Source organism: Protobothrops mucrosquamatus, unplaced genomic scaffold, assembly GCF_001527695.2.
Source record: "Protobothrops mucrosquamatus isolate PMUCROS unplaced genomic scaffold, P.Mucros_1.0 scaffold344, whole genome shotgun sequence".
Taxonomy (NCBI): Eukaryota; Metazoa; Chordata; class Lepidosauria; order Squamata; family Viperidae; genus Protobothrops; species Protobothrops mucrosquamatus.
This window is the reverse complement of record NW_015386681.1, coordinates 566,224-589,884: the sequence shown is the minus strand read 5'-3', so window position 1 is coordinate 589,884 and position 23,661 is coordinate 566,224. Positions and strand designations below refer to the sequence as shown.

Genomic DNA, 23,661 nt, shown 5'->3' with positions numbered 1-23,661 from the left:
GTCAGCATGGGGGGAACTATGGGCCCCTTCATGACTCGCGGACTTCAACTCCCAGAATTCCTGAGCCAGCATGGGGGAACTATGGCCCCCTTCATGACTCGTGGACTTCAACTCCCAGAATTCCTCAGCCAGCATGGGGGAACTATGGCCCCCTCATGACTTGTGGACTTCAACTCCCAGAATTCCTCAGCCAGCATGGGGGAACTTGGGCCCCCTCATGACTCGTGGACTTCAACTCCCAGAATTCCTCAGCCAGCATGGGGGAACTATGGCCCCTTCATGACTCGTGGACTTCAACTCCCAGAATTCCTGAGCCAGCATGGCTCAGCTTGGAAACCTCTCCCTTTCCCCTCAGCATGGCTGGCTCAGGAATTCTGGGAGTTGAAGTCCACGAGTCATAAAAGAGCCGAGGTTGCCTACTCCTGGTTTAGTTGATATAATAAGAACTGTATTAGCTTAAATATGAGATGGTAGATATTAAGGGAAAAAGAGAAGAAATATTTGAGGCTGTAGTCTGAGATTTGTATTAAAATTTTTTGTATGTTACTAAACTATTGATGAACCCAGCCACCACGTTGCTTTTTAAATACCTAAATGTAAAATTAGAAAATTAATAAAAAAATTATTTTATTTTTTAAAAAAGCAGGGACGGAATAAACCTTGGGTGGGAATAAAACCATCAAAGACAGAAGAGAAGGATGTGGAGGTGAGTCCTCGTCTTACGACGCTTCGTTTAGCAACCGTTCGACGTGACAAACAGCACCAAGAAAGGGGAGTTACGACCGTTTTTCACACTTACGGCCGATGCAGCATCTCCAGGGTTGCGCGATCTGAACTCGGAGGCTTGGCAATTGACTCAGATTGACACCTTTCTGCCAGGGTCGTTAAGCGAATCGCTGCGTGTTGCTAAGTGAACCAGGTGGTTGTTAAGCAAATCCGGCTCCCCCCCCCCCCGTTGATTTTGCTTGTCGGAAGCCGGCTGGGACAGTTGGAAATGGTGATCATGTGACGCTGGGATACTGAAACCGTCATAAACATGAGTCGGCTGTTGAGCGTCTGGATTTTGATCACTGTGACCGTTGGGAAGCTGCGTCAACGGTCGTTAAGTGTGAAAACTAGTCGTCACTCACTTTTTTCAGTGCCCTTGTAACTTTGAACGGCCATTAAATGGATGGCTGTTAAGTCGAAGGCCGGAGACATCCCCTCCGAGAGGGTTTGATCCCTCACCTAAAGGGTCTTTTCCACAATTTTTCACCTCCTTTCTTTTCTTCGATGGGGTGTTTGCTGGCCGACTTCTGCTCTCCTGTTTTCACTTTTTCGGATTCTCTAACAAGGAAGAACATTCAAGGATCAGAAAGCGGCAACGGAGGACATTTTAAATAATAATAATAATACTAATACTACTACTACTACTACTAATAATAATAATAATAATAATAGAATAGAAATACAGAATAGAACAGAATAGAATAGAATAGAAATACAGAATAGAATGGAATAGAATAGAATAAAAATACAGAATAGAACAGAAACACAGAATAGAATAGAAATACAGAATAGAATAGAATAGAATAGAATAGAATAGAATAGAATAGAATAGAATAGAATAGAATGCAGAACAGGAATAGAATAGAATGCAGAACTAGAATAGAATAGAATAGAAAATGTGGAATAGAATAGAATAGAAAATGTGGAATAGAATAGAATAGAATAGAAAATGTGGAATAGAATAGAATAGAATAGAATAGAATAGAACAGAATAGAATAGAATGCAGAACAGGAATAAAATAGAATGCAGAACTAGAATAGAATAGAATAGAATAGAATAGAACAGAACAGAACAGAATAGAATGCAGAACAGGAATAAAATAGAATGCAGAACTAGAATAGAATAGAATAGAATAGAATAGGAATAGAATAGAATAGAATGCAGAACAGGAATAGAATTAAATGGAACAGAATGGAATGGAAGGGAACAGAACAGAATAACAGTTGGAAGGGACATTGGAGGTCATCTAGTTCAACCCCCTGCTCAGGCAGGAAACCCTATACCATTTTGGACAAATGGCTGTCCAGCCTCTTCTTAAAAACTTTCAGTGTTGGAGCATTCACTGCTTCTGGAGGCAGGTAGTTCCACTGGCTAATTGTTCTAACTGTCAGGAAATTCCTCCTTAGTTCCAGGTTGCTTCTCTCCTTGCTGAGTTTCCATCCCACTGGAAGCATTGCTCCGTTTCCTCCTGACCTTTGCATAATCTTATTTATTTACTTATTTACTTGCTAAACTTACACGCCGCCCATCTCGCCTGGGGGGGGGTGACTCTTAAAGGGTCTTAAAACCAATGAAAGCAACACGGCAAATCATTTCTAGCAAAAAAAAGACACCTCCTAGTGAAAGGTGGCTTTGCTTAGCGACCGTGAGATTTGCCTAAAGACGGCTGCAACCCCCCCCCAAAAACATAAAATCCATTACAGTCACGTGATGACCCCTTTCGGGACTTACGACTGCCTTTGCGAGCCCAGTCACCGTCGTAAGTTGAGGACTGCCTGTGTGGACACCTGCAAGGCTCCTTAATCAGTGTGTGTGTGTGGGGGGGGGTGTGGCACCCGAGGGGGGGACGTTTGCACGTGTCACAAAAATGCCAAACTCACATCTTTACCCCGAGCGTGGACCGGGTGGCTGCCTGCAGCTCCCTCGTCAGTTGTGTTTGCTTCACCCTGGAAGGGAAGGAAAGCGTTTTAATTTTCTTTGGAAAAGTTCTGCCAGCTTGGAAGCAACTTCCCTTCCACCCCCCCCCGGAGGTAATGGGTCAGTCCTCGGTCACTGAGTTGGAATCTGCTTGGGATATTATGGATCGTGTAACTCTATGTAACCCTGATTAGAGCATGTAGATCTGTATGTAAGAATGTCTGGCATTTATTGGGTTAAGTGCTGTCTCCTTAAGAGATGGCTTATGGGTAATGTAGTTTTAGCTAGTCAGCTATATCATGTTAGTACAGTGGTTCTCAACCTTTTTAATGCCGCGACCCCCAACCGGTCGTAAGTCGAGGACTAAACCGGTCGTAAGTAGAGGACTAAACCGGTCGTAAGTCGAGGACTACCCAACCGGTCATAAGTCGAGGACTTTCCCTGCCTGGGAGCGCCACACATGCGTGGTTCCACCCCCTGCGCCGGCCGAGGCGTAGCTGGCAAGCGGCAGAGACGGAGCAGGCTGACCACCAGCTGGCCCAGCCCAAGGAAGGTAAGGCACCCACCGGAAAAGGGGAAAAAAAATGGTGGACAAAAAAAATGGCGGACAGCCTTGCTTGGCGACCCCCATGAAATGGTCGATCGACCCCAAATGGGGTCCCGACCCACAGGTTGAGAACCACTGGTGTAACTCTATGTAACCCTGATTAGAGCATGTAGATCTGTATGTAAGAATGTCTGGCATTTATTGGGTTAAGTGGTGTCTCCTTAAGAGATGGCTTATGGGTAATGTAGTTTTAGCTAGTCAGCTATATCATGTTAGTAGGTTAGTGGGAGGAGTTTCTAAAGGGCATCACAGGATTTTTTGAGCCAGTTTGGAATGTGCTTGTCTGAGTTAGCATGGAGTCACCGCAGGACCCAGATGATCTCATTTCCACGCTAGAATTTGGTATGGAGAAAGTATTAATTTCTCACCTATAAGGATGAACAGACTACTTGTCCAGACGGAATCTACCAATAGCAAGTATCATTTCTGACTGAATAAATTGATCTGTTTTGAAATCATCTTTATTGAGTTTGTCTGACCTCGATTTACAAAGCGACTTAACTCTGGGTCAGAACATGGGAGGAGCACCTGTCCATCCCCGGACACAAATATCAGTATGAAAAATAAAGTAAAAATAGAATCTTAAAATCATCATCATAATAAAAAAACACACTAAATAAACAAACGAAAAAGAAAACAAATAAAATAAACTCAAAGGGCAGACGCCGAGGAACACCAGGGCTTTTTCCCCGCTGTCGGGTTTTTGTATCTTCCCATGTCTCTTTGGGCTCCGTGGTAATCCCCGAGTTTGGTTGCTTGCTTGACCCAACTAGGTAGCATTACCAGTACTGCAAGGGGGGGGAGGAGGAGGAGGAGGACGACTATGGGGTACTTAGAGCTCTCTCTGAGCTTGCAGCCATTTCATGACCCAACTAAGTGACAATATCAGTGCTAGAAGGGAATGGCATTGGAGGAGGAGGAGGAGGACGACGACGACGACGACGATGATTTGGGGGTCCTTGGTGCTCTCTGAGATGGGTTGTTTTCTGGCAGATGTTTCATCACCCAACTAGGGAACGTCATCAGGGCTAGAAGCGGGAGGAGGAGAAGGAGGAGGAGGAGAGGGAGGAGGAGGAAGAAGAGGAAGAGGAGGAGTGGGTGGAGGAGAAGGAAGAGGAGGAGGATGATGACGACTCGGGGGTCCTTGGTGCTCTCTGAGCTTGGCTGTTTTCTTGCAGATCTTTCATTACCCAACTAGGGAACGTCACCAGTGCCAGGAGGAGGAGGAGGAGGAGGAGGAGGAGGAGGAGGAGGAAGACGACGACGACTTGGGGGTCCTTGGTGCTCTCTGAGCTGGGTTATTTTCTGGCAGACCTTTCATCACCCAACTAGGGAATGTCACCAGTGCAAGTGGCAAATCCTACCCTTCTTGGCGCTGACGACGTTCCCTGGCTGGGTCCTGAGACGTCTGCAGGAAAACAGCCCAGCCCAGAGAAGCACCATGGACCCCTCAGGCTCTCCAGAGACCGCCCCCCGGCCTCTGGCTCAGCTCCCTCCACCTTTCCCACCTTTCAATCCTGTCGTTCTCGCGCTGGGCCCAGTCGGCCTTCCTCCGCAGGGCCCGTTGGAGCAGCTCCTCCCCCTTCTCCAGCGCCTGGCGAAATTCCCCGTCCTGCTGCTGGAAACGCCGCTGCAGGGAGTCATACCCGGCTTTCCGGCCGCCGTTCCTGCGACTCAGCTCCTCCGCCTGGCTCCGCAGCCGGCAGCGCCAGTCCTCCAGGTCACAGAGTTGGCGGCTCAGACTGGCCAGCCTGAAAGGGAGGACACCAGGAGATATTTGCTCCCTCCTCACCGTAAACAGAAACCCTAAACCAGAGGTCACCCGACTTTCTCGGTTGGCGGACTGGAGGGAAAGGGAGGGGGAAGCGTTTGGCACGCACACGACGCAAATGGGGCGGAGCTAGTGCCTGCGTGATACTCACTGGCCCTGCCCCGTTTTCACGTCCTGCAGCCATAGGTATGAATGCCAGCTGGTTGACTTTGGGCCAATCACCAGGAGACGGTGAGTTCTAGTCCCACCTTAGCCATGAAAGCCAACTGAGTGACTTTGGGCCAATCACCAGGAGACGGTGAATTCTAATCCCGCCTTAGGCATGAAAGCAGTTGGGTGTCTGAGCCAATCACCAGGACATGGTGAGTTCTAGTCCCGCCTTAGCCATGAAAGCCAACTGAGTGACTTTGGGCCAATCACCAGGAGACGGTGAGTTCTAGTCCCGCCTTAGCCATGAAAGCCAACTGAGTGACTTTGGGCCAATCACCAGGAGACGGTGAGTTCTAGTCCTGCCTTAGGCATGAATGCCAGCTGGTTGACTTTGGGCCAAACACCAAGAGACGGTGAGTTCTAGTTCCACCATAGGCATGAATGCCAGCTGGTTGACTTTAGGCCAATCACAAGGAGGCAATGAGTTTCAGTCCCACCTTAGGCACAAAAGCCCGCTGGGTGACCTTGGGCCAGCCACTCTCTCTCAGCCCCAGGAAGCGAACAATGGCAAACCGTGCCTGAATTACTGCCGTTCACCAGAAGTCAACAATGATTTGAGGGCTTGCACAAAAACAGCATTTTTGGCTACCTGGTACTGGGGCGCAGCCCACAGGTTGGGGACCCCCTGCCCCTAAACGATGCGCGTCTGGATTTGTTCTATTTATTTGTTGTTGTTGTTTTTTAAGCCTGCCTTTATTACTTTACGAGTAACTCAAGATGGGGAACGCACCTAATTCTCCTTCCTCTTTTTTTCCCCAACACCAACCCTGTGAGGTAGGCTGGGCTGAGAGAGGTGGACCGGCCCCGAAGTCATCTGGCCAGCTTTCATGCCTAAGGCAGGACTAGAACTCACCGTCTCCCGGTGATTGGTCCAAAGTCACCCAGCTGGCTTTCGTGCCTATGGCAGAACTAGAACTCAACGTCTCCTGGTGATTGGCCCGAAGTCATTCAACTGGCTTTCCTGCCCAGGGCAGAACTAGAACTCATTGTCTCCTGGTGATTGGTCTAAAGCCACCCAGTCAGCTTTCAGGCCTAAGCCAGTTGGGTGTCTGTGCCAATCACCAGGAGACGGTGAGTTCTAGTCCCGCCTTAGGCATGAAAGCCAGTTCGGTGTCTGAGCCAATCACCAGGAGACGGTCAGTTCTAGTCCCGCCTTAGGCATGAAAGCCGGCATAGCTGGCTTGGGAATTCTGGGAGTTGAAGTCCACATATCTTAAAGTCACCATCGTTGGGAACCACAGGTGAAGCGTGCCACGGATCAGGCCACCATCTGAATAGCCCCTGTCCTTCTTCGATCTGGGGCAGGAGGCCCAGGCTGCCAGGCCTCCACCTAGGAAGAGCTGAGAGGTCCCACGGAGACCCCTCACCTGTCCGTCTGGTCCTCCAGTTCGGCGTCCTTCGCTCTGAGCAGCTGGCCCCGTTCATAAATCTTGTACGCCAGCTGCAAAGCAGAGAGAGAGAGAGAGAGAGAGATATGGTGCTGTCAGGTCCATTTCTGCAGCCAGGTGAGCAAATCCTCAGGTTAGAGAATAGTAATAATAATAATAATAATAATAATAATAATAATAATAATAATAATAATAATAATAATAATAATAATGAAGTTGGAAGGGACCTTGGAGGTCATCTAGTCCAACCCCCTGCTCAGGCAGGAAACCCTACACCATTTCGGACAAATGGCTGTCCAGTCTCTTCTTAAAAACTTCCAGTGTTGGCGCATTCACCACTTCTGGAGGCAGGTTGTTCCACTGGTTAATTGTTCTGTTTCTCCTTAGTTCTAGTTTGCGTCTCTCCTTGATGAGTTTCCATCCGTTGCTTCTTGTCCTGCCTTCAGAGACTTTGGAGAATAGCTTGACTGCCTCGTCTTTGGGGCAGCCCCTGAGATACTGGAACACTGCTATCATGTCCCCCCTCATGCTTCTCTTCGTTAAACTAGACCTACCCAATTCCAGCAGCCGTTCCTCGTATGTTTTAGCCTCCAGTCCCCTGATCATCTTTGTTGCTCTTCTCTGTATTCTTTCTAGAGTCTCAACATCTTTTTTACATCGTGGTGACCAAAACTGGATGCCGTATTCCCAGAGACCCACGTTCACGGCTTACCTCCCCATTGGCGGTCTCCAGCTTCGAGAGCTCGGCTTCGTGACGATTCTGAAGGCACCTCAGCAGAATTGCAGAATCCCAAATGGCGTTAGGAACGCAAGCAGGACAGGCACAGTTGGGGCTGCAGGCAAAGGAGATTCTTGTTAGAAACCGGGTGTCCTGGTTCCGACAGATGAAACTCTTCAAAGAACTTCGAGGCATTGGTTACCTTACAGATTGTTTATTTGAGTAGCATAGCATTGGCACTAACATAGTTGAAGCCAACAACTGAGTTCCCCTCCCCTGAGCACATAGTATCAAAGCACAATTCCCTCCCCCAGTTAGCAGTCATAAATCACATTCTCCAATTAGCTTGAAATGCAGGCTTCCCCTCCAGTTCTCCAGCCCGCCAATTCTTTATCATCTCTTATTTCAATAACCTTGGTTCTCACACTAGGCTCAGCATTGTTATGTCTAGCTAAACTCTCATGCACATTCCTCCCCCCCCCCCCCCAGCGTCATCTAACTCAGGGCTTTTCATCCTTTTCACCCATTGTACCACTTTTAGGATATGGCAATATCCAAGTACCACCAGTCGCCTAGCAAGGTGTCCAAAACTTGATGACCAAAAAAAAAGGAAAAAAGTGATGAAGTACTGGTAGTCCTCGACTTACAACAGTTCGCTTAGTGACTGTTCGAAGTTACAATGGCACTGAAAAAAGTGCCGAGCAAGACACCTGCCTGCCCACCCGGCCGCACTCTTCTTCCTGTCCGAGGTTTTCATTGTTGTGAGCATTTCTGTTGAGGATTGGCAGCGGGGGGTGGGGTGGGGGGGTGTTTGGTTTTTATTCCCCCCGTCTGCTGGGTGGTTGCAGCAGGTTTTGGTCCCTTCACATGACCCTGGGACACTGTGACCGTCATAAATAGGAATCAGTTGCCAAGCCTCTGAATGTAAATCACAAGACCCTGGAGAGGCTGCAACATTCCAGCTGATCGGTGCTTCTTCTGGGCTCAGCGGAAGCACCAGGATCAGCGCCGAGCTACTGCTGGATCCTGGCGCTGATCCTGGCGCTTCCGCTGAGCCCTGACAGCCCTGCAGCTCCAGCCGTCTCTCGCTCAGGCTTGTGCGGTGCTGCCACCGGTTCAGCTCATTCCCCTCCCGTGCTATCATTTTTCTAGGATGGTCGCGTACCACCTGCCAGGTGCCCATGTACCACAGGTGGTACCCGTACCACTGCTTGAAAAGCCTTGATCTAACTCTAAAAGCAAAAGACGAAAATGGTTGCATCTCCATTTGTTATCAATGCAAAAACATCCAATGTTAGCAGCGTTGACATCAGGACCTTCTGGATGGAGACTGTCCAGAGATAGTGCCAGTCTCAGGTCTCCTACCTGAACAGGGGGTTGGACTAGAACAGGGGTCCCCAACCTGTGGGCTGCAGCCCACTCCTGGCAGGAGCCTATTTGCCACCGGGCCACGTGAGCGGTGGGTTCACACAAGCAGCAGCCCCCACTCGTGTGAGGGGCAGGTGCTCACGCCTGCCACTCCCACCCGCGAAGCTGTGCGCGCGCATGCCTGGATTGTTGGTTACCTGCAAGCAGGACCCGCCGTCTGGTGATCCACACTGGGGATCTGGAACTGCACAGAACAATGATCCAAGTTGGGTTTTTCTAGCAGTTTGGTATCTGCAAGAAAGGAAACAGAACAGCAGCTATGAGAACGAATGGAAAAGTAATGGATAATAATATTAGTATTATTATTCCAGGGGACCACTTCATAATGCTTGGTAGTGTCTCACCTGGAATACTGCATCCGGGTTTTGATTACCACAATATAAAACAAGATGTTGAGACTCTACAAAGAGTGCAGAGAAGAACAACAAAGATGATTAGGGGACTGGAGGCTAAAGCATATAAGGAACGGCTGCTGGAATTGGGTATGTCTAGTTCAGTGGTGGCGAACCTATGGCACACGTGCCAGAGGCGGCACTCTGAGCCCTTTCTGTGGGCACGTGCGCCATGCCCCGGAGATGGCAACCGTCCCTCTTCAATCAGCTGCCCACTAATTCGCCGAGGTCCCACATGGTTGGATGCATGCCAGCACGGCTGGTTTCCCTCCCCCTTGTCCCATCCCTCCTGGCCTCGTATGCTCTCCTTTTCCCGGGCACGACCCACTGCATTGCCTCCTCAGCTGTCGACCGGCCTTCCAGCTCAGAGGCGGCTTCTCTGAACTGCTGGTGGTGGGCTGCAGAGCCCCAGAGTGTGCTGGTTGAGGGGCCGGTAGGCTGTGGCTGCTGACGGACACTGTCGGCCCCATGCACTCGCTGGCCTCTGTGTGCGGGGGCTGATGGTGTCAGGCAGCAGCCACCCTTGCCTCGCCTCACCCTGCAGGGCGAGCCTCCTGCCCACCGCCCCACTGCCAGAGACCCCCTGGATCTCTCCCAACCCTGCTCGGCCCCCACAGGCATCCTTCCCCATAAGCAACATTGAGGTGACCACACCCACCCAGTCTGCCATGACCACAGCCACGCCCACCTGGCACCCAGAGATAAATAAGTGGGTTTTGGGTTGCAGTTTGGGCACTCGGTCTCTAAAAGGTTCGCCATCACTGGTCTAGTTTAATGAAGAGAAGGACGAGGGGGGACAGGATAGCCGGATTCCAGTATCTCAGGGGCTGCCCCAAAGAAGAGGGAGTCAAGCTATTCTCCAAAGCACCTGAAGAAGGCAGGACAAGAAGCAACAGTTGGAAACTGACCAAAGAGAGAAGCAACCTGGAATTAAGGAGAAACTTCCTAACAGTGAGGACAATTAACCAATGGAACACCGTCACAGGCACAAAAGCCGGCTGGGTGACCTTGGGCCAGCCACTCTCTCTCAGCTCCAGGAAGCGAACAATGGCAAACCACGCCTGAATTCTTGCCGTTCACCAGAAGTCAACAATGATTTGAGGGCTCGCACAAAAGCAGCATTTTAGCTACTTTCGACGAGCGTTAAAAAGCCATTCAAGGCATGTTCTACATTTCCAGGAAGAGAATCTATCAGCTATATTGCTCCCTTAACTAATCAAGGGTAGGTCTAATTTAATTAACAATATTCAAGAGCACTGTAAGGTTTCATCTGCCTAATGGGGCGAGTATAATTACTATTAGATTACACCTGTTAAATCAATATGCTCAAGAAGTATCAGCCTATTGTCGCCCGTGTCTGCAGTGTTTTCCTAAGTGCTGCAAGTCGGATCATCTTTGAGTCAAACTGAACTCCTGCCTTTGGGTTTCCATCCAGGCAGTTTCCTATCATTATAGGAGCAGGATTAACAGTACTCTTTTTTTTTAGTATTTTACTTTATCTTACAAAGCCTTTTTTCAATATTGTAGAATGGAATGTGATGTGATGTGATGTGATGTGATGTGATGGAATGGGATGGGATGGGATGGGATAGGATAGGATAGGATAGGATAGGATAGGATAGGATAGAATAGAATAGAATAGAATACATAGAATAGGAATAGAGTAGAATAGAATATAGAATAGAATAGAACAGAATAGAATTACAGAATAGAATAAAATAGAATATAGAATAAAATACAATACATAGAATAGAATAGAAAAACAATACAATACAATACAATACATAGAATAAAATATAAAATACAATACAATACATAGAATAGGAATAGAATAGAATATAGAATATATAATATAATATAATACAATAAATAGAATAAACAGAACAGAACAGTTTTTTATTGGCCAAATGAGATCGGACACACAAGGAATTTATCTCCAGTGCAGTCAATTTATTATTATTACAGCCAAAGGCCAACACATAAATTAAACATTCAAATAAAACAAAACTAAACAGAACCAACACAAGAAGACATAGCAATATTTTACAATTAAGGATGCAATCAATGGGTGAACAAGGTCTGCCTAGTTTTACAGACGTATAACAAAAAACTAGCTACCTTCAGAAAATCTATATCATACTGACCTGACAATAAAAATACATCGAATATAGTCTCATGCTGGATAAAAACACGTAATAAAATTAATTATAAAAAAGTATTAAAAAGATCTAAAATGTTTATTTATGTTTCTGGCGAATCCCCAATGCTGCTGTGCAGAATCTAGCTACCTGCGCCGTGATCACTGCCTGCGTGTCCTTAAGCAGCCACTCGAGATAAATACTTTCCAAACAACCACGATACCTATTAATTATGGGTTATACTGTCTGTAAAACTATCAATTATGGGTTATACTGTCTGTAAAACTATCAATTATGGGTTATACTGTCTGTAAAACGAGGCAGACCTTGGTCACCCATTGATTACATCCTTAATTGTAATATATTGCTATGTCTTCTTGAGTTGGTTCTGTTTAGTTTTGTCTTATTTGAATGTTTAATTGCTGTGTTGGCCTTTGGCTGTAATAATAATAAATTGACTGCCACCTCTAGTGCAGAAGCTGTCAGCATACATGCACACAACAAAGTGATAAGTCACAGATCATAAATTATAAGATATAATCATAAATCAGATAGAAGCAACAAATGATAAATCATTAACATATCAATAGGAGAAGGTAACAGGAAAGACGAGAAGGTGAGAAATGTTATTATGTGCCTTTTTCAATATTTTGTTTTATTTCACAGGGAGTCCTCATAATCATTTGTTTAGTGCAGGGGTAGGCAACCTTGGCTCTTTTGTGACTGTGGACCAACTCCCAGAATTCCTGAGCCAGCCATGCTGAGGAGAAATGGAGAGGTTTCCAAGCTGACCCACGCTGGCTGAGGAATTCTGGGAGTTGAAGTCCACGAGTCATGAAGGGGCCGTAGTTCCTACATGCTGGCTCAGGAATTCTGGGAGTTGAAGTCCACCAGTCATGAAGGGGCCATAGTTCCCCCACGCTGGCTCAGGAATTCTGGGAGTTGAAGTCCACGAATCATGAAGGGACCATAGTTCCCCCATGCTGGTTCAGGAATTCTGGGAGTTGAAGTCCGCGAGTCATAAAAGAGCCATAGTTCCTACATGCTGGCTCAGGAATTCTGGGAGTTGAAGTCCACAAGTCATGAAAGGGCCAAAGTTTCCCCCATGCTGGCTCAGGAATTCTGGGAGTTGAAGTCCCCAAGTCATGAAGGGGCCATAGTTCCTCCATGCTGGCTCAGGAATTCTGGGAGTTGAAGTCCACGAGTCATGAAGGGGCCATAGTTCCCACATAGTGGCTCAGGAATTCTGGGAGTTGAAGGCCACGAGTCATAAAAGAGCCAAGGTTGCCTACCCCTGGTTTAGTGCCTGTGCAAAGTTACAACAGCTCTGGAAAAAGTGAGTTATGACTGTTTTCCACACTTATGACTGTTGCAGCATCCCATCGTCACGGGATCAAAACTTGGACCCTTGGCAACTGACTCATATTTATGACGGTTGCAATGTCCTGGGTCAGGTGAAGGGGAGGCAAATATCCCTCTCCTTTATGAGATTAAGAGTTGATTGTGTTGCACACACCCTGGTGAGCTAAATCTCGTTTTTTTCTCCTGTCCTCCAAGCTGACCTTTTACATTTGATATTATTCAGCAAAAAAAAGGGGAATGGAGTCATTTCCTGTTCTGCTTTTCCAAGGCATGGGCAACTGTCCAAAAAGGAAACTGCAGTCCTATAGAGAGACTCACACATCCTCATTCTTCTTGCAGAGTTGTTGACCTGCAACTGAAGACTTGGCTCTTTGTTTTAGATATTTGTTTTTAGAAGTGTATTTAGGAACCAACCTAGAAGTAAGGAGAAATTTCCTGACAGCGAGAACAATTAACCAGTTGAACAGCTTGCCTCCAGAAATTGTGGGTGCTTTTAAGAAGAGATTGAACAAGCATTTGTCTGAAATGGTATGGGGGTTTCCTGCCTGAGCAGGGGGTTGGACTAGAAGACCTCCAAGATCCCTTCCAATTCTATTCTATTCTATTCTAATTCTAATTCTAACTCTAATTCTACTCTAATTCTATTCTATTCTAATTCTATTCTACTATTCTAATTCTACTCTTATTCTATTGTTATTCTATTTTCTATCCTATCCTATCCTATCCTAATTCTACTCTACTTTACTATTCTATTCTATTCTAATTCTATCCTATTCTATTCTAATTCTAATTCTGTTTTCTATTCTATTCTATTCTATTCTATTCTATTCTATTCTATTCTATTCTATTCTATTCTATTCTCTATATTTCTATTCTATTCCTATTCCTATTCCTATTCCTATTCCTATTCTATTCTATTCTATTCCTATTCCATTCCATTCTAATCTAATCTAATCTAATTCTATATTCTATTTTTCAACAGCTAAACAGAAATAACAGCTAAAAGTTGCAGCTTCTTAGATTTTCTTTGAATACAGGAAGTCCTTGACTTACAACTGTTTATTATTTAGTGACCGTTCAAAGTAACAATGGCACTGGAAAATGTAACGTATGACCATTTTTCACACTTACGACCGTGGCAGCATTCCCCAGGGTCATGTGATCAAAATTCAGACGCTTGGCAACTGGCATGTACTTATGACGGTTGCAGCGTCCCGGGGAGGGGGTCACGCGATCCCCTTTTGCGACCTTCTGACAGGCAAAGCCAATGGGGGAAGCCAAATTCACTTAACAACGGTGTTACTAATTTAACAACTGCAGGGATTGACTCAACAACTGCGGCAAGAAAAGTCGTAAAATGGGGCAAAGCTCACTCAAGCAATGTCTCACTTAGCAACAGAAAATCCAGGCTCCGTTGTGGTTGTAAGTCGAAGTCTACCTGTACAGGTAGCCCTAACCCAGGGGTAGGCAATCTTGGCTCTTTTATGACTCGTGGACTTCAACTCCCAGAATTCCTGTGCCAGCATGGGGGAACAATGGCTCCCTTCACGACTCGTGGACTTCAACTCCCAGAATTCCTGAGCCAGCATGGGGGAACTATAGCCCCTTCATGACTGGTGGACTTCAACTCCCAGAATTCCTCAGCCAGCATGGGGGAACTATGGCCCCTTCACGACTCGTGGACTTCAACTCCCAGAATTCCTGTGCCAGCATGGGGGAACAATGGCTCCCTTCACGACTCGTGGACTTCAACTCCCAGAATTCCTGAGCCAGCATGAGGGAACTATGGCCCCTTCATGACTTGCGGACTTCAACTCCCAGAATTCCTGAGCCAGCTATGCTGAGGGAAAAGGGAGAGGTTTCCAAGCTGAGCCATGATGGCTGAGGAATTCTGGGAGTTGAAGTCCACGAGTCATGAAGAGGCCAAGGTTGCCTACCCCTGCCCTATACCATTTCAGACAAATAATAACAATAACAACAACAACAACAATAATATAATCGTGTATGTAAATGAATTTGTCTTCAGGGCAGTTCAGATGTAGCCAGCCTGGTTGAATGTTCTGTTTGCAAAATGGCTTCTTTCCCCCCCCCCACTCACTTTCTATTTATCGAGATAAAATCTGGATAATTGAAGGAATGGAAAGAACCACCAGGAACACGCCAGGCTTTGCAAATCACTGGCGATCCTTTTATTGCGTTTCCGAGATTTGCAGGGTAGGAGAAACAAAACTCCGAAGAGGAACAGGAACTGTAAAGAAGACAGTTTCCCCACAGCAACCAATATAACCGCAGGCCCTCCAGATTCCTCCTCCTCCCTCTGTAAATGGTTTAGTTTGTGCCTTGAATGTCAATTCCTGGCTCTTAAAAAGTGATTTTTGAACTGTTTCTCAACTTCTTCATCGTCTGCCCCCCCCCCTCCAGCAATGCAGCCTCTGGGCTCGTGCAGAGCGCGCTCTCCCTCCCCCGGGCCTTTTTAATCGTCTCCTCTCCATGCAATGCAGACTCTGGGCTCGTGCAGAGCGCATTCTCCCCCCTCCGGGCCTCTTCATCGCCTCCCCTCTCCCCTCCAGGCAAAGCAGCCTCTGGGCGCGGGCAGAGCGCACCATTCCCCCCCCCGGGCCTCTTCATCGTCTCCCCTCCATGCAATGCAGCCTCTGGGCGCGTGCAGAGTGCACCATCCCCCCCCCGGGCCTCTTCATCGTCTCCCCTCCATGCAATGCAGCCTCTGGGCGCGTGCAGAGTGCACCATCCCCCCCCNCCCCCCCCCCCGGGCCTCTTCATCTTCTCCCCTCCGTGCAATGCAGCCTCTGGGCGCGTGCAGAGCGCACCCTTCCTCCCCCACCCCCACCCCGGGCCTCTTCATCGTCTCCCCTCCGTGCAATGCAGCCTCCGGGCGCGTGCAGAGCGCAGTGCCGTCCTTCTTCCACCTCGCCCCCCCCCTCGTTGGCAAAGCAGCCCCTGGGCGCGTGCAGAGCGCCCCCTCCCCGGCTCCCTCCTCCCCCGCGGGCTTGCACTCACAGGCTTGCAGGAGATCCGAGAAGCGCGCCTTCTGCGCCCGGTCGCGCTGCTGCAGCTGCCGGAGGATGTGGCGCTTCCAGCGGCGCCGGCCCGAGCCGCCCCCGCCGCCCTCGGCCATGGCCCCGCGCCGCTGCCCGGAGGTCCGAGCGGGCCCGCGGCGGGGAGGAGGAGGAGGAGGAGAAGTCCCCGTGACGTCACCGGGAGGGGCGGGGCCAGAGGGGGGAATCCCCAGGCCTGGCCGCTTCGCCAACCTGGCGCCCGCTGCACCTTCCCGGCCTCTGCGGCTCGTGGCACGGAGCGCCCACAGGGGCTGCAGCGCCCCCCCAGCCTCCCCGCGCTCAGCCCAGACCCCCAGCCAACCCACGACTTTCGGGGAGGGGCGAGGGGGGGGAAAATGCTGGGCGCCCCCTGCCCCGGCATCCCTGCGCCCGCGGGCGCCCAGGAGGGAGTCCCCTCGCGGCCCCGCCTCTCCTCTGAGCTCCGCCCCTTTGAGGCCCCCCACCCCCACCCCGTGCCTTCTGCTTGGCAAAGTATATAGGAAGCCCATCGAGGGAGGGAAGGGAATCCCTCCAGCTCCGGGTTGAACTGCGGGGTCTTTGGTGGTCTCTGGGCTGGGGGGTTTTCTGGCAGACGTCTCCTGACCGGGCTAAGTAACAACATCAGTGCCAGAACTTAGGAGGGTTTATGGAGACGAGGAGGAGGAGGAGGACTGTGTGTGTATGGGGGGGAGGGGTCCTTGGTGCTCTGTGAGGTTGGTGGTTTTCTTGGAGATGTTTCATGACCCAACTAGGGAACATCATCAGTGCTAGAAGTCGCGGGGGAGGGGCTGTGGAGAGGAGGAGGAGGAGGAAGAACGTGGGGTCCTTGGTGCTCTCTGAGCTGGGTGGTTTTCTTGCAAACATTTCATGACCCAACTAGGGAACATTATCAGTGCTAGAAGAGAGGAGGAGAAGGAAGGAAGGAAGGAAGGAAGGAAGGACAGACAGACAGACTGTGGGGTCCTTGGTGCTCTCCGAGCTGGGTTGTTTTCTTGCAGACGTTTCATGACCCAACTAGGTAACATCATCAGTGCTAGAAGGGAGGAGGGGGAGGAGGAGGAGGAGGAAGAAGAAGAAGAAGAAGAAAAGAAGAAGAAGAAGAAGAAGAAGAAGAAGAAGAAAAGAAGAAGAAGAAGAAGAAGAAGAAGAAGAAGAAGACGACGACTGTGGGGTCCTTGGTGCTCACTGAGCTTGGTGGTTTTCTTGCAGACGTTTTATTACCAAACTAGGTAACATCATCAATGCTAGAAGGGAGGAGGAGGAGGAGGAGGAGGAATAATAATAATAATAATAATAATAATAATAATAATAATGATGATGATGATGATGATGATGATGATGATGATGATGATGATGATGATGATGATGGGTCATTGGTGCTCACTGAGCTCGGTGGTTTTCTTGCAGACATTTCATGACCCAACTAGGTGACATCATCAGTGCTAGAAGGGAGGAGGAGGAGGAGGAGGATGACGACAATGACTACTGTGGGGTCCCTGGTGCTCTCTGAGCTGGGTGGTTTTCTTCCTCCAGGGGGATGAGACTGAGGACAAAAGACCTGGAAAGAAGGAGAGCTAAAGTCCTGGATGTGGGTCATGGGGTGGGGGATGAACCAAGAAAGACCCCTGCAGATGTGGCCGCCGAGACTCAAGAACTTGCACCTGATGCCAACCCGGAACAATTTTCCTTCTGAACTCCGCAGGCAGGAAGCGGCAGGCATCCGGTCGGGATGGGGAAATGGTTTGAGGCAGTTCAGATGAGGACAGGATGACAATAAACCCCCAAGGACAGCTGTCTGTCAACCAAAGCAGACATGGGACTTTTATTCCGGTGAAGACAAAAAGGAAAATTAATGGACCTCTTGCACAAAAGAGCTGGAGGAAGATAGGAAGGACGTAAAAAAAATGCATTTTATGCTGACTAATATCAAACCATAATGTTAAGTTTCCCACCCCTTGAGAAAAGAGGCCCTGCAAATTTTAAACTATTAAAACTACTAAATCTATTTACAAATTGTTAGCCTGTCATCTATAAACTATATCGATAATGAAATAGTGAACAGACAAAATTATATTATTATATTAATAAGCGTTCAACTAGGGAGGATCGTTATGGGTATAGGTATGTGTTCATTTTTTTTAAAGACGCTTTTTAAATGTTTTTTTTTTTGCTGTGTTTTTTTTTATTCTTTTGTCCTTTTTTAAAAATATTTTGGTACCGTAGTTAGTAGTTTAACCTTCTTTTCATAAACTAAAAAATTCTGGGGAAAAACACACACACACACACCCATTTTGAGCTCCCGTTTGCTAATCGTGGAACGCTTTAAATTGCAGAAGCCACAGTACAGTAGATGGGAATGCAGAACGCAGGAAATGAAACAGAAAGGTCAAAGAAAGACCAAAGAGATTGCTGGGTTGCTGAATTAAATTTATACCTTTTATTTAGGTTTTTTTGTCATATTTATGCAGTACAGTGTATTGGAGGTGGTTACACTTTGAGAGCTATATGCATTTTAATGTATGCTGATTAGTGTACATTTAAAGTGACAATAAAGTTATTCTTCTCTTCTCCTCTCCTCTCCTCTCCTCTCCTCTCCTCTCCTCTATTCTACTCTATCCTATTCTATTCTGTATTTCTATTTGTATTTCTATTCTATTCTGTATTTCTATTTGTATTTCTATTCTATTCTGTATTTCTATTTGTAATTCTATTCTATTTTATTCTGTATTTCTATTCTATTCTACTCTATTCTATTTTATTCTATTTTATTCTATTCTATTCTATTCTCTTTTATTCTATTCTTTATTCTATTCCTTATTGTATTGCATTGTATTGTATTGTATTGTATTGTATTGTATTGTATTGTATTGTATTGTATTCTATTCTATTCTATTCTATTCTATTCTATTCTATTCTATTCTATTGTAATTCTACTCTACTGTAATTCTTTTATTCTATTCCTTATTCTATTCTATTCTATTCTATTCCATTCTATTCTATTCTATTCTGTATTTTATTATTCTATTCTGTATTTCTATTTGTAATTCTATTCTATTCTGTATTTATTTGTAATTCTATTCTATTTTATTCTGTATTTCTATTCTATTCTATTCTATTCTATTCTATTCTATTCTATTCTATTCTATTCTATATTCTCTTTTATTCTATTCTTTATTCTATTCCTTATTGTATTGTATTGTATTCTATTCTATTCTATTCTATTCTTCATTCTTGTATTCTGTTCTGTTCTGTTCTATAACTTAAAAGGGAACTCAGGAGCTGGGGTGAGTATGGGCGAAATCTGAACAGCTGGCTGACTTCAATGAATCATCATCATAATAAAAAATGAATTGGCTCCTGGAGTCAGCTGCAGTCCATACGTGAATTTTAAAACCTGAAATATGAAATTGGGCTGCTCCCTTTGGGAGATACTCCACACAGCTCTCCTTTCACCCCTCATCCTTCTCTTCATTAGACTAGGCCAGGGGTAGGCCACCTTGGCTCTTTTATGACTCGTGGACTTCAATTCCCAGAATTCCTGAGCCAGCCATGCTGAGGGGAAAGGGAGAGGTTTCCAAGCTGAGCCATGCTGGCTCAGGAATTCTGGGAGTTGAAGTCCACGAGTCATGAAGGGGCCATAGTTCCCCCATACTGGCTGAGGAATTCTGGGAGTTGAAGTCCACCAGTCATGAAGGCACCATAGTTCCCCCCCTGCTGGCTCAGGAATTCTGGGAGTTGAAGTCCACGAGTCATGAAGGGGCCACAGTTCCCCCATGTTGGCTGAGGAATTCTGGGAGTTGAAGTCCCCAAGTCCTGAAGGGGCCATAGTTCCCCCATGCTGGCTCAGGAATTCTGGGAGTTCACAAGTCATGAAGGGGCCATAGTTCCTCTATGCTGACTCAGGAATTCTGGGAGTTGCAGTCCACGAGTCATGAAGGAGCCATAGCTCCCCCATGCTGTCTCAGGAATTCTGGGAGTTGAAGTCCACCAGTCATGAAGAGGCCAAAGTTTCCCTCATGCTGGCTGAGGAATTCTGGGAGTTGAAGTCAAGGAGTCATAAAAGAGCCAAGGTTGCCTAGCCCTGGACTAGACTGTGGCAAGACAGGTTGTAAAAAATGGGGCAAAACTCACTTAACAAATGTCTCACTTAGCAACATAAATTCTGGGCTCCATTGTAGCTGTACGTTGAGGACAACCTGTGAACGTCTCAACATAAGACAAGTTAAAAACAAGCAGGGTAAACGGGGGCCATCAGGTGAGTCACCCCCACGACGGAGGCCGTTTCGTTGTAGTTCAAGGCAACAAACCTAACGAAGGAAAAGTGAAAGTAAAGCCTTGGGTGCAAAGTTTAAAAAACAATGTTTGTTTTGGCGGCAGTGTTTTTTTAAAACACACACACACACACACACGCACGCACACCAAAGCATGGATACAGAACACAGAATAAAAATCTCTTTAAGGTAGCCAATCTTAGCCAATCTTCTCAGGCTTACAGGTGCTCCCCGATTTACAACTTTGTGAAGTCACGTTGAAAAAAAAGGGACTTGCGAGGGAGCAGCTACAGGTGGTCCTCGATTTACGATGGTTCACTTAGTGACCGTTCGGAGTTATGACGGCACGGAACAAAAAGCGACCTAAGACCTTTTTTTCACATTTACGACCGTCGCGGCGTCTCCATGGGGTCACGTGATCAAAATTCAGACGCTTGGGCAACTGACTCACATTTACGACGGTCGCGGTGTCCCGGGGGTCAAGTGATCCCCTTTCTGACGAGCAACCTGCAGATTCGTTTAACAACCGTGTTACTAACTTAATAGCTGCAGTGATTCACTTAAGAACTGTGGCAAGGAAGGTCATAAAATGGGGCAAAATTCACTTAACAACTTGTCTCACTTAACAATGGAAATTTTGGGCTTGATTGTGGTTGTGAGTCAAGGACTACCTTCATTTAATTGAAATGAAGGAAACTAATGGAAACTAATGGAAACTAATCAAGCAGAGAAGCAACCTAGAACTAAGGAGAAACTTCCTGACATTGTGGAACCACCTGCCACCAGAAGTTGTGCGTGCTCCAACACTGGAAGTTTTTAAGAAGAGACTGGACAGCCATTTGTCCAAAATGGTATAGGGTTTTCTGCCTGAGCAGGGGGTTGGAATATATGACCTCCAAGATCCCTTCCAAAATTATTATTATTATTATTATTATTATTATTATTATTATTATTATTATTATTATTATTATTATTATTATTATTAAATGTAAGTGCACCTTTATTATTTTTCAGGGTGGCAAGCTCAGAACGACAGAATGCTGGGAAAGCCATAAACGTTTATACCTGAATTACTTTATAAAGTGGATTAAACTTGGACAAACTGATCTGACTCGTCTTGTTTAAGCCCAGAAAGTGTTGGTTTTTCTTAGCACGTCAGATAACGCAGCCAAATGTTCGCCCTGGTGTTTCTTTCTTTTTTCTTTTTATCCAAATTTTTTAAAATTCATTTTCTATTATTACATTTGATTAGTGCTTAATAAACCTTGTGTTGTCTGGGTTAATTTGTTTGCTTAATAATACAAGCGACATTCTTAGTCTCTACCCCTTTTTCCCCACCATTGATAAAATAAATTCCATGTTTGTAAATATTCTGTGTCTTCTTTCTCTTTGATCCTCATGTAAGTCTGTCCATTTCAGCCCAGCCCAGTATTTTCTTGATTATCTCTTCGCCCAATGGTGTTTTTTCATTTTTCCAGTGCTGAGCAAATAGTAGTAGTAGTAATAATAATAATAATAATAATAATAATAATAATAATAATAATAATAATAATAATAATAATAATAATAATAATAAAGTTGGAAGGGACCTTGGAGGTCATCCAGTCCAACCCCCTGCTCAGGCAGGCAACCCTGTACCATTTCAGACAAATGGCTGTCCAGTCTCTTCTTAAAAACTTCCAGTGTCGGAGCATTCACCGCTTCTGGAGGCAGGTGGTTCCACTGGTTAATTGTTCTAACTATCAGGAAGTTTCTCCTTAGTTCTAGGTTGCTTCTCTCCTTGATTGGTTTCCATCTGTTACTTCTTGTCTGCCTTCAGGCGCTTTGGAGAATAGCTTGACTCCCTCTTCTTTGGGGCAGCCCCTGAGATACTGGAAGGCTGCTATCGTGTCCCCCCTCGTCCTTCTCTTCATTAAACTAGACATACCCAATTCCAGCAACCGTTCCTCATATATTTTAGCCTCATGTATGTAATCTTCCCTGCTGTTAGTTACATGCAATATTAAATATACACTTTGCTTATCAGATTTTTCTGGTATTGATGCCTAATAAAAAAAGTTCAGGTTTCAAATCTACATGTTTTCCTAGCATCTTTTCTAACCCTGGTGTTTCTGATTGCGCATATTTACAGCCACTGACGAAGGGGAGAACCCCCCCCCCCTGCTCGTTTAGCATAAAGTAATTACTGGCCACCCAATCCGCAATCAAACGGTAAAGCTGCATCCGTGGCCAATGCCTTTGAAATGAGCTCTGTGATTTACGCTCCTTGCTGTTGTTAAATTTCCAATTACGTTCAGCTCGGAGTATTATCAATCGCCCACTGGTAGATTACAAAACAGAAGAATAAGTGACAAACGACCGATTAAAACAGCAATCAAAATGCAGCGTGTACAAGCTTTCAGCTGTTTTAGATGCTGTGTAAGGAATCGGAATCAGAATAGAGCTGGAAGGGGCCTTGGAGGTCTTCTAGTCCAGCCCCCTGCTCAAGCAGGAGACCCTTACAGAAGAACAGAGATAGAAGGGGGCATGAAGGTCTTCTAGTCCAGCCCCCTGCTCAAGCAGGAGACTCTATCTATACCATTTTGACATGTGGCTGTCCAGTCTTTTTTTTTTTTTGAACGCCTCTGATTTGCTGGTTTCAGGTGTGGCTTGGTATAAAGAAAGACAGAGTCCAGGTATTTATCTTGATAAGCATACGTGTTTATTCAGCTGAATAAAGACGCCCCCCCCCCTTAGCAAGAGGGAACCTTGAACACATTTTGACATTCATATTTATATGTTTGTTACATTATCCACTTCTCCACCCAGATAAGCTGGCACACTTCAGATAAGAGAAAGAAATACAGATATAATCCACCGCTGTCCTTGGAGGTCTTCCAAGGACATTGGGAATAATAATGATAATGATAATGATGATGATGATGATGATGATGATGATGATGATGATGATGATGATGATGATGATGATGATAATGATAATGATGAGGATGAGGATGAGGATGAGGATGTTGGGAGGGACCTTGGAGGTCTTCTAGTAGTCCAACCCCTGTTCAGGCAGGAGACCTTATAGCATCCCGAACAAATTATTGTCCCATCTGTTCTTTAAAACTTCCAATGATGGAGAACCCACAATGTCTGAAGGCAAATCATTCCACTGATTAATTGTTCTCACTGTCCAGGATATTTCTTCTTATTTCTAGGTTGGATCTTTCCTACTTGAGCAGGAGGCTGGACTAGAAGACCTCCAAGGTCCCTTCCATCTTCTATTCTATTCTATTCTATTCTATTCTATTCTATTCTATTCTATTCTATTCTATTCTATATTTTATTATTCTATTCTGTTCTGTATTTTATTATTCTATTCTATTCTATTCTATTCTGTATTTTATTATTCTATTCTATTCTATTCTGTATTTTATTATTCTATTCTGTTCTATTCTATATTTTATTATTCTATTCTGTTCTATATTTTATTATTCTATTCTATTCTGTTCTGTTCTGTATTTTATTATTCTATTCTATTCTATTCTATTCTGTATTTTATTCTTCTCTTCTCTTCTCTTCTCTTCTCTTCTCTTCTCTTCTCTTCTCTTCTCTTCTCTTCTCTTCTCTTCTCTTCTCTTCTCTTCTCTTC

General features: G+C 45.9%; 1 protein-coding gene across 1 annotated transcript in view; it reads right to left on the bottom strand.

The window, feature by feature from the left end:
- Window positions 1–15,836, bottom strand: part of ATG16L2 (autophagy related 16 like 2) — a 34,068-nt gene extending 18,232 nt beyond the window's left edge. The window contains exons 1-7 of the mRNA XM_015815482.1: window positions 15,719–15,836; window positions 8,946–9,039; window positions 7,375–7,495; window positions 6,642–6,715; window positions 4,802–5,044; window positions 2,650–2,715; window positions 1,228–1,326 (exon numbers count right to left, since the gene is read on the bottom strand). Coding sequence (XP_015670968.1) covers window positions 1,228–1,326; window positions 2,650–2,715; window positions 4,802–5,044; window positions 6,642–6,715; window positions 7,375–7,495; window positions 8,946–9,039; window positions 15,719–15,836 — 815 coding nt within the window. The remainder of the gene's footprint in view (window positions 1–1,227; window positions 1,327–2,649; window positions 2,716–4,801; window positions 5,045–6,641; window positions 6,716–7,374; window positions 7,496–8,945; window positions 9,040–15,718) is intronic.
- Window positions 15,837–23,661: the final 7,825 nt, after the last annotated feature.